The sequence below is a fragment of the Rhinolophus sinicus genome, chromosome 18 (genome assembly GCF_057876585.1).
Source record: "Rhinolophus sinicus isolate RSI-liver-muscle chromosome 18, RSI-T2T, whole genome shotgun sequence".
NCBI lineage: Eukaryota > Metazoa > Chordata > Mammalia > Chiroptera > Rhinolophidae > Rhinolophus > Rhinolophus sinicus.
In genome coordinates, this window is record NC_142518.1 from 23,187,565 (window position 1) to 23,199,589 (window position 12,025).

Consider the following 12,025-nt stretch of genomic DNA (forward strand, 5'->3'; position numbering starts at 1 on the left):
TTTTAGAGACAATGAAGTTAGGCAATTAAACTACATTGAAAACACAAGAAATCTAGCACTGTTTTAGGAGCAGATAATGTATTCTACTTCAGACATTTTGGAGCCTGTAGACTGTACGGATGGAGATGTCTGGTAGGTGGCAGTAAGTATAGTTCTGGAGAGCAGGAGAAAGATGTAAGATAAAAAAATAAAAACTGAGTAGTCTTAATGGTAGCAGAAGCCAACAATGGTGCTCGAAATGTGTATAGACACAGAAGCGAGAATTAAGAATGGAACACCAACATTTAAGGGTTGTATAGAGCAGAGAGTCTATGTTGTTCATTGCTATGAATCCCAAATTTGTATCTTGAATTACTACCATTACCCAGAATTTAAGATTTTATATCAAGCTATCTACTCCACATCTCACCTGGATGCATAATAGGCATTTTAAATGTAACGGTCCACATCTTCTCCCTAAAATATGTTGCTTTCAGAATCTTTCCACCTGAGTAAATGGGTACCCCATTTTCCAGTTGCTTAGGCTAAAAACTCTGTAGACTTTCTTGACGGTTTCTTCACACCTAAATCCAGTCCATTATAAAACACTTTGTGTTCTGACCTCAAAATATACCGTGTTTCCCAAAAAATAAGACCTAGCCAGACAATCAGATCTAGTGCATCTTTTGGAGCAAAAATTAATAAAAGACTCGGTCTTACACTATATTATATAAGACCTGGCATTATATTAATTTTTGCTCCAAAAGACGCATTAGAGCTGACTGCCCGGCTAGGTCTTATTTTCGGGGAAACACGGTCGTAGAATCTAACCATTTCTTACCACATTCACCTCTCCTGGTCCAAACCACAGTCATTTCTTCACTGAATTATGACAACTGTCACCTAAATGGTTTTACTGCTTCCCTTCAGTCTATTATAATGGACTGGTCATGTAAGTCAAAACACGCCATTGCTCTGCTCAGAACTTTCCAATGGCTCCCACCTCATTCAGAACTTTCCAATGGCTCCCACCTCATTCAAGGCCCAATGTAATCAGATTGCACTACCTCTCGGAACTCATTCTCTACTATATTCCTGCTCGCTTGCCCCTTTCCCATCATACTGGTCTCCTTAAGGTTCCTCCAACTTGCCAAGCATATTCCTGCCTCAGGACATTTTCATTGATAAGGACCCTCCTACACTGTTTTTCTTCCAGTTATCCACATGGCTCACATCCTCAGGTCCTTTGTTTAAATGTTACCCTTTCAGTGAGACTTTTCTTAACTACCATGTTGAAATAACAGCATGTCTCTTCTCTTCTCTCTCTCTCCCTTTCTCTCTCTCTCTCTCTCTCTCTCTCTCATGATCTGATATACCATATATTTCACTTATCATAATATGATATACTGTATATTTCACTTTTTTATTTGCTAATATCTAGCTCCCACATTCTCCTTCCCAGAATATAAGCTTCATGAGCCTAGGGGTTTTCACCACTGTATATCTAGTATCAATGCTAGGCATTGTGCCAAGCACTTCATATTTATTATATTAATTAGAGAAATAAGAGAATTGCAAGACATTCTCATTCTGGAAACCAAGGAAGGGAAAGTTTCAACTAGTAGAGTTAATCAACAGGACCAGTGTTAAAATAAAGTCAAGGAGGTGGATAAATAAACATAACACAATTAGCTATTATAAAAGTCATTGATGATCTTAGTGAGCCCTTGTTTTCAGTAAAGTGGTGGTGCCGGAGGAGCCAGATTAGAGTGGGTGAAAGCATAGCCAGAAGCTGAAGAATAGGAGGAAACAGTAATGTCAATTATTGCTTCAAAAAATTTGATAGTAAGGGGAAACAAGCACAGTCGGATAGAGAAGATGGTATCCTAAAAAAGTTCTTTTAGGATGAGGGAGACTTGAGCATGGTTATTGGCTAAAGGGAGGAGCAAGAAGAAAGAAGAAATTGAAGATCCCAGAGAAGGAAAGCAAAACTATTAGCAAAAAATATTGCAGAATGTGGAAGAGATCCAGCGTCCAGCTGGAGTAACTCTTTGCTGCACACATAATAGGGATCGATAGTTCTTTTTTATTCCTTTCTAGTTTCTTTAGTGTGAAGAAGAGAAAGGACCTGGAAATAGAGGAGCAACAGCTACCTTCATGGTTGCCAAAGATGGAGAACACAGGTGATAATTTTTCTGTTTATCAACCAGTACGGTAATTGTATTATTTAAAAAAATTTTTTTGATAGATGATTGAATAAAGAAGATGTGCTATATATATACAATGCAATACTACTCTGCCATAAGAAAAGATGAAATGCTGCCATTTGCGACAACATGGATGGATCTTGAAATTATTATGCTATTAATTGTATTACTAAAATTTGACATGTATTATTAGGGAGGACAGGAGAACACTGAGATATTATTTTAAGGAATGGTGTATTTTCATGCATGTACATGCATATGAATATGCACATGTATGCATGTACACACATACATGCTATATCTTTCTTAGAACCTAGAGAGATTGCTCAGGTAAATAGGAATTTTTGTGAGGAACATCCAGCCATATTGAACCCTTTGATACTAGGAGTAGTCCCTCTACTTGATCAGTTTGCTCCTTGCTGATTGGTAGTTGTGGAAGCCTTCGTAAAGCTACAGACAGACAATTCAGAGTTAATACTCATTTCTTGTTTAAAGAGTGATCCTGGAATAGAAATAAGGAAATGAAATCTCATGACAGTATCATCATAAAGTCATCAGCCAGATGGCAGTCCTTGAAATCTAATCCTTAGCAGCTTCTAACAATAATTTGTAATATCACATCTAATATTATCTTATTCACCAATTCATATCTATTCACAGAGACTGAAGAGCAAGAAATGAGCTTGCAGAGGCTCACGTTTCTGCCTTTATATGTTAACATGTTCTCTATAAGGAATATGAGCAGGAAAACAAAATACCTGCCTACATAGGTCATAATGATGAGCTATGTTCTGATCTGAATTGTTAAACTACAGAATTTAGTTGAGCAGCAGCTTGTTCTTTTATTCACGAATGGTAGGTTGCTTCCTTTTAGGCACACAAGGCTATTTGTTTGTCTAAATAAAATTATAAATAAAGGTCCTATCAAAGCCAGGGTAGAAAGTGAAGATTCCTCTGACCTACTAATACACTTGAACACTAAATTACAAAACAAAATTAGTTACCTTTTGTTTTTGATTATGTCTTGAAACCACAGCCTGCCATTGTATGATATCAAAGTAAAGTTCTTTCAACTTACATTTTTTATTATCTCATTTATATAATAACATTCAACAGTTTAAAACTGAATTGAAGATTTCGTTGCTTTAAATAGGCTTCCAAATATACACATAGTTTTGCACATATTTATCCATACGATTGAAAGTTTCAGTGCAGGCGATATATTAGTGTTCAGTAGCAAAGCTTGAATTGTGAGAAACGATGCCATCAGAATGTTTTCAACAGAATCCCTCCTACCTGAAAAGTCTTGGTTACAGATATTTTTCAAAGATATGAGATACTTTTTCCCTGTAATCCAAATATCAATATTAATAATCTCCTTTTAAAACTTTGTTTATGGGGTTAATAACAAAAGTGAACGTGTTTATATCTTGTGATAGTTATAGTTTTTGAGACTTTAAACACCAACTCTAGAAAATGGGTCAATAGAAGAAATGAGGTAGAAATAAGGAAATAAAATAATGTGAACCACTTTGTTAGGAAACACTTTTTATTTATACAATTTGGCAAAAACTCCTTTAGAAGTAATATAGTATGTCATTGTTCTAAATGTGTCCTAAATTGCTTAGGTGAACACAGACAAAGATGATCTAAAACAGGAATGTCGATAAAATTTTCTGTGATGATTGGAACATTCTACACTGTTCGATTGGAAGCCAATAGTGACATGTGGCTCTTGAGCCCTTGTAAGGTGGCTGATGAGATGAAGAAGATACATTTGAAATTTTATTTAATCATAATGAATTCACATTTAAAGAGCCACTTGTGGTTAGTGGCTACCCTACTGGGCAGCACAAATCTACAGAATGATGATGATGATGTTACTTTACTTCTGGGTTTAGCTGGGCAAGATATTGGATAAAAAGCTCAAAATGCAAAAGATCACATCAAGGTTTTTTATTTTTACTTTTTTTGTTACTTAATCTATCTGGCATAAGATCTATAAGAATGTAAAATAAGAGAAACTGTAGCCAAGTAGAATATGGTTTAATCTGTGCAGTTGACACACATAGTTTACATAGAATGTGAACTTCTCAGGTAAAGGTTTCATTAGCTAATAGAGAATTCAACTCTCGTCATGACCTCTCACACTGACCAGAACAACCACCAAGTCCCTATGGCCCAGTGTTATTACAATCCTCCCTGAATATACTGTACAAATATACTGTACACGGATACATGAGCTGCATGAATATACTGTATTTACTCAAAGCTTTGACTGGTTCTCTCTCCAGGGAACTAGCTACAGCATGCCAGTTTATTAGTTGATTCTTTCCATGCCCTTTGGAAGACATAATCTATTGGATGGCTCCACCCCAATTCCTAGGCTCTACAGGTGGCTTTGTGGCATAGCTCTAGCCCGACATTTCCTCGGAAAGCCGTTGTTTTCTGGATACTGCCCATTCCCTTTCTTCTTCCTGCTGTAATGTACATGTTCTGAGGGAAATGCCAAGAAGAACACTGTTGAGCTATTGAGCCAACGTCAGCATATGCCTATTTCTGAACTTCTTTAATGAGAAAAACAGACCTCTATAAGGCAAGCTACTGGGTTTTCTGTGACTTGAAACTGAAAGCAATCCTAATGGATATGTTTTTCTTCCGTGTTGAGTTATTGGCACACTAAAGAAGTTGTAGTTGGTTATTTTTTTGTTTGCTCATTTACCTATTTAATAAAGAATGTGTTGGGGATAGTTATTATGTGCCAAGCTAAGTGCTAGGTAATATGGTGGACAAGGAGCCAATAATAGGAAACCCAAAGAATGTGGGCTTTGCAGTTGGTAGACAGAGAGGGCTTTGTGGAGGAACTGGCACTTACACTGAAACCTGGATTAACATATGTGTGTGTGTGTGTATATATATATATATATATATATATATATATATATATGCATATGTACACTATATGCATATGACACACATATATGTATGTGTGTATATATATATATATATATATATATGCAATGTGATGCACATGTATGTATAGCAGGTCATTGGGTAATTGAGAAGCCAGAACATTGCTATGATGAAATTAAAATAGCTCAGTTTTACTTAACTGTGTGTAGGGGGTAGGGTGGGAAGGGGGGATTAAGGCAGAGCAGAAAATTAGGCTGGAGTTTTAACAAAAGGCCAAATCATGTTAAGACCTTGAAGTCATTTAAAGGAGTGGGAACTGTCTTCAAATAATAATGGATACGACACTGAAGGTTTTTAAAAAGTGGGTGGAGGGTGAGCTACATGAATATAGTATATTTAGAAAGATCATCCTGCATTCTATATAGAGAACGAATGGGAAGTAGGAAGACTAGAAGGAGGGAAACCAGTTAGGTGAATGATATCATTCAGGCAACACACGATAGTTGAAGAGTAGGGATGAAGAGAAGTGACTGGATTTGACAGCTATTGAGGCAGTAAATAGCTTTGTGATAGCTCAGCCTTTGGGGTTATAGAAGGAAGAGTGAAGCATGAGTTTCTGATTTAGACAACTGAATGGGCTGTGGTAATGATCACTGGAGAGGGATCATAGGAAGAGAAGTAGGTTGCATTTGGAGAAAAAGGTTGAAAGAGGGCAAAATGAGTTCAGCTTTGGGCCTATTCTGTCTGAAGTCCCTGAGGGACATTAAAATGAAAAGAAATCAGTAAGACATGCAGGTCTGAAATTCAAACTATCATTCTCACCTGCAAAGATATAAATGGATAGTCATCAGCAGACTGAAACTACACAAGTGGATGAATTTTCACAGAGTGTATGAGAGAAAGGAACAGGGAAGAGCTTTAGAGCATGAGTCAATAGCTTGGCAAATTGTGGATTCTGTATGGACCAGTGAAAAATGTAACTTTGCTTCTAACATTCTATATTACTTTACCTATCAGAGAAAGAACTATATAATATATATACCTTCTTTAGATGGTAGCTTTTTAGGAACCAAGTCAAAACATATAAACCGGAAGTCCCTTCTCTGAGGAATCGGAAGCCCTTAAGAAAGTGATCACAAGAACTGAGAGAGCTGCTTGGAGAGTCAAGGAGCATGAGAATGTGGAGAGAAGGGACCGCCAGAAAGAGTGGCGTCAATGATCTAGACCTTCCTTGAAGCCCTAGTTTTGTACCATGAACAAGTGTTTTGATTTTTGCTGTTGTTGTTCCTTCTTAGCTTACATTCCCTAAACTTACCAAATTTCTGATCTTAATTTGCTTGTCCAAAGAGGCTTCTCTTTGAAAAGCAGGTATTTCCCATTGAGATCTAACTATTGTCTCTGATACCAATTGATTGCATATTAAAAAGTGTTCCTGAGCCTACTCTGCCTTTGTTTAACCAAACAGATACCAGATCTGTATTGGGAACAGAAAGTCCAAACCTTGCCACTGAGAGGAGGCAGTAAATTTGAGAATTATTTTCCCCAAATTATCAGCCATTTATTCAAGCTCGCCCTCCACTAGGGTCCTTTTACTAGGGCCCCAAATATAACTCCCCACCTTCAGGTTGAATCTTCTTTTCCATGGTCATCTGAACACCCATTGTCTGGAAAACAGGACTGGAGCTGCTCTATTCCCCCAGGCTCAGCAGTGTAAATCTTTTCGCAGGAGTTTTCACTCTTCAATCTCTAACTCAATTTCAAGATTTACTTGGTCTCTCAATTTCCATACATCAATAGGTCATTACTTCTAAGTTTCTGTCTTAGTTCAAAATCTGCTTCTTTTTCCTTTTCTTCTTAATAAAGACCGCCCAACTGATTTCTTCAGTAATTTATGACATCTTCTGGAACTCATTTAGCTTTCACTGGTCTTCCTCATCATTGGACAGGTACTATTTTTGCCTGTTTTCTGACAGAACTAAAAAGGAGTACCCAAGAATCCTTAACTGACCATAGTATGAACAAGGCGAATCTACATTGTGCAAAGAGAGTCATCATTCAACAAATATTTACCAGCTTCCTATTATATCACCTGGTTTAGGACCTCAGAATCTATCACAGAAGAAAGGTAGCTCATGCCCTCAGGGAGTTTAGACTAATGTGAAGAACAAGCATTAAACCGTTAGTTACATAATACATGTTTTTATTTATGATTAGGATAAATGCCAAGCAAAGAAAAGCACAAGGGGTTAAGAGAGTGGATAAGGAGACAGGACCTAATTTGAGGAGATGATGTCTTTAAGAGCTGTTCATTTCCATAGATATACAATGGAAAGTGAAGTTATAAATCATATTACACCCTGCAGATTGTCCCACTGGATGTGCGGAGTGAGATCCAATGATAGCACCATGGACACGCTATGATTCCATCATGAAGCTAAGTGACTTCCTTGTCAGGTTAAGGATGGGGCAGCATGTGCCATAATGGAAGAGAACATTTCTTTGGGTAGAGTTCTCAAAGCAGACTGATAAAGGACTCAACTACAAATCAGTATTTTGGTTTTGTCTGATCTCTTAGTTATGTTACTACCTTTGTGACTGTGGGCAAAGCAAGTAATTTCACCTTTCTTCAGGTCCCTCATCTGTGAAGTAAGAGGATTTAGGCAAACTTGTGAGTTGAGTTAGCATTTGTCATCTTGGATCCTCCCATGCTCTGGTGTAGCAGGATTGCGAAAACAAATCTGCATTGTCCACCCACTGTCAACACCCCATCATTATAGCCAACAATAGTTTTACAAATAATGTAGTTCGTACCTTTTATGAATGCTTGCCCAAGAGGCACTGATGTTCTCTGTTATCATGTGTACTTTTCTGGTATCATCTGCAGAATAATCCCGGAGAAGTTTCAGTGCCAAGTCATTTACGACATCTACATTTATCTGCCACTGGCGGAGGTCTTTGTTCAACTGCTATAGATGCACATGGGAAAGAGAACGAACGTCAGTTTTCTCTGAAATTTCTAGTTGGAGTTTCTTCTTTCCCCTAATATTTATTTATTAGATGTTTTTCAAATGATAAGACATTTATAACACATGCTTCTTGTAAAAAAAAGTGAAAAAAAAACCTAGTATAAAGATGTCTAAAGATTAAACCTTAAAATGCTTCATACATAGTTTCTGAATCCTGGGGTCTGGACATGTCTACATGATTGCTTTTAACCTACCATGTGATTTAGTCAATCATGACGGTATAAGCTAATCCATTTTTCATGACAAAGCTTTTCAAATGCAACATCTTGGCAAGAACTGGTATTTTAATTTAGTGGCAATGAATTGGAAATAAACTGGGCTGAATTGTTTTTATCATGGGAGAGAACAAATGGTAAAAACAAGATCCCATATAATTGTTGAGTCTGTGACATATACCAACTTTGAATAGAAAAAAAAATCTCATGCATTTCTTCCCTCTTCATTAACTTGTTGAATTGTTTATGTAATTAGTGCCATCTACTGGCATTCGACTAAGGCTGCGTACAGAAAATGCTGAACATCAAAGGAACAGTGCTGTTATTCTAGTTACACTTTATTTTGAAGGATCAGTTTATTCATAACACTTTTAAAAATATCCTACTTTAAAATTAGAATAAGATTTTAAATTGCTAAACCAAATGACCCGTGGTTTCTTCTTTGTCTTTGGCAGTTGAGTATTATCAAACTATGTATCTCACCACTTGAGATATCATATATCAAAGAAAGAAATAAACCAAAGAAAACTTTACCTGGAGGCATATTAACCCAAAATTTTTATTAAGCATTGCTTTAAGTACATGGAGAAAGCTTCTAAGCATTAAGGTAATAGTAAATTGCTAAGTTGGTCATATCAAATCCAATATGGTGGGTTAAGCAATTGAGAAATGGACAAAGGAATAAGAACAGGCAATTCAAACAAGAGAGAGAGAATAAAAAGATTTTTATAAAATAAGAAAAATTTACTTAAAAAAAACAGAGTACTAAATCAAGAAGGCACAATTAAATTAATACAAAAATAAAATCCATAGCTTAAAAGACTGCTAAAACTAGTACATTCACGTACTACTGCTGCAAAGAGTATGTACTTAGGGCAATTTGGCGACAGATATCAAGTGACATACACATGCTTACTCCCATTTACCCAGTAATCTCATTTTTGGTATTTTGTCCTACTAATATATTAAAAGAAGAGAAATACATTGTAGGAATAAAGATCTTTATTAACTGAAATAGAAAAAAATGAGAAACAACTTCAATGTTTAACAAGAGGACATTAAAATAACAAAATACATCAACCCAATGGTCTACTGTGCAGTAAATGTGCACAAAAAACATAAGTAAAAATTTGAATATAATTTCTGTGTACATTGTATTTCTTAAATCTCTAAGAATACACAGTCACGAACTAGAAGGGCAACAAAGGAAATTGAAAATAATTGATGTTTCTAAAAAGAGTAGTCACTTTTGTTTTAATATTTGCTCATTTATGTTAGTGTGATAGTTATATAGTAATAAAAATCAAACACTAGTGTTTTTAGCATAGTTTCAGTATGTTTGGGTGGACTCCTGTTCCTTAAAAATGTATCATCTGTATATAATCTAGCATTTTCTCAGTTAAACAGAACAAAGTAGAGTCAAACAAAATCATTGCATTCATTGCATATAGCAAGTAGACCAGATAACCAAACTAGGACCAGCTAAAGCCAGCATCACTAACTTTTGCTATGAAAGGAAACACAAAGAGTTTTTAAAGGCAAAGCGTATAGTTGCTATACCACAAAGCAATTAACATTTATCCTTTTGGAATGTTTGCCTTTCCTTGTATACTCCTTTAATCAATCCCTGCAGTTCCTATTTTCCACTTTTCAGATCCTCACACTATTCAAAAGCTTTTCTGAGGTCAACAGCACCCCTCCAAAGGCTTTCCCTTTCTAGAAATTTCCTAGGGTAATGCTAAAGAGAAAACCACAAGCCCAAAATGGTGTCCTCATGATACCAAACCTAGATTTAATACCTAACCTAATTGCTGTTTCATCCTCTCTCAGTAATATAATCTTGATCAACCAGTCTAGAATTTTCTGGTCAACACCAATGAGGTTATTTGTCACCTGGGACCTGTCCACTCCACCACTCCCCAAGTAGAAAGAAGAGGTAACCTGCATGATAAAAACCCTTGCCTGTTCCCTTCCCTTCAAAAGAAGCTGCCCTGTTTTAAAAATAGTCCTTTATTTTCTTTTTAAAAATAGCTCCCTTGCCCCACCCTTCTTCCTATAAAAACCTTCTATTTTGCACAACCCTTCCCTGTACCCTTCTAGCTAGCTGCTCAATGGGATTTTGCCAGATTCATGAATTGCTTAATAAAGCCAATTTGATCTTCAAATACACTAGGCTGAATTTTGTTTTTTCTAGCAGTATAAAAGTACCTCTTCTTCGCTTCCTATTCTCACTTAAGCCAAACCTACAGTGTTAAAAGTAATGTATACTAAGATATGAAAGACCAACCGGCCCTCCTTATCTACAGGATGGTATTTGCATTTTAAAAGAAGAGCTTGTCATCTATCATCTGTTAAATCTCTAATTGGTAGCATAAGAATCCACAAAACTTTGACCAATGACTTGGTTACCTTTTCCCAAGGTAATTCCATTTTAAGAAGGATGCAGTTGTTAATGACATACTTATTATGAACCAACATCAGAGTATATATGTATAGATTTAGGAATATAAAATGTAAATTAAAATTCAAATAAAAAATTTAAAACATTTATATTCCCTAAGAAAGAGAAATAATCTTGGAAGCCACACCTCACTCACTGGTTGCTATTTGAAAATTCTAGCTATAAGAGGATACACTCTTTGGTTCTAATCTATAGATTATTTTTTTAAAATGCCTAAAAATACGAGTCAAAAAGTATGGTAGAATTTTCTAAAGTCTTGAAGGAAATAGCAAGCTAAGTTTATTATAGAGATTTCATAGTAAACAAGTAGTAAAAGAGGGAGGCTTGACTTCAAACCAGAGCTTTTTCATATGCTTTAATGCTTAAAAGGCAAAAATGTGCAATATTTTTTTCTTCAAATTTGTATTCACACAGAAATATAGGTTTTAATACCTAACACACTCTTGACTGAGTGCTAACCTTCACTGAATACTGCCTAGGTTTTATGAGAATATGGGATTAAAAAGAAAAAGAAAAACGCACTGACCTTGACTAACATTGAGAGGGCTAAGGCCCTTATCTAAACTCCAAGGTTCTCAACCGCAACATTCTTTTCTCCCTTCTTAAAGTCATTTACCAGAACAGACAGGTTTTCCTTCCTCCAAAGGTAATATGTTGACCACCTTGGACTTTAACCAAGTGTCATTCACACTAGGAACAATGACCTTGACCTGCTTTGCCTACCACTGTCAAATTTACTATTGGGATAACTCCAGACCACAGAAGGAGTGTAAATTCAAAAATACAATAGAATTCACACACTCTCTTTCTTTCTTTCTGAATTCCATTTACAATGGCATATACTACAGGGAATTGTTTGTGTGGTGATCATAGTGTGTGAAGAAAGTTAAAATACTGAGAGCACCAGCCTATAAAAAAAGATGATTCGTGTGTGTGTGTGTGTGTGTGTGTGTGTGTCCTATGAAAAATATAAAATGCTTAAATCCCCAACCAAGAAAGAAATAGCTCAGATTCAAACCTAAAAAGGTGCTGCTATAGCATGTGCTGGATATTTATACATAGTGTTTTAGGCATAAAAATGATAGTGGACTATAGGACAACGTGAATTAATTTCAAGAATTTTGAATATTCAATGTTTTCAATTTTATTGTTTGTCTTCTCTTGTTTTTTTTAATTTATTTATAAGAATTCTTTTTTAGGGATATTGGCCCTACATGGGCGAAT

At 35.9% G+C, this 12,025-nt stretch overlaps 1 protein-coding gene across 8 annotated transcripts in view; it reads right to left on the reverse strand.

The window, feature by feature from the left end:
* Positions 1-12,025, reverse strand: part of DMD (dystrophin) — a 2,122,179-nt gene that overhangs the window by 518,058 nt on the left and 1,592,096 nt on the right. For all 8 annotated transcript variants that reach the window (XM_074323910.2, XM_074323908.2, XM_074323912.2 and 5 more), the window contains one exon: positions 7,911-8,065. In XM_074323910.2, coding sequence (XP_074180011.2) covers positions 7,911-8,065 — 155 coding nt within the window. The remainder of the gene's footprint in view (positions 1-7,910; positions 8,066-12,025) is intronic.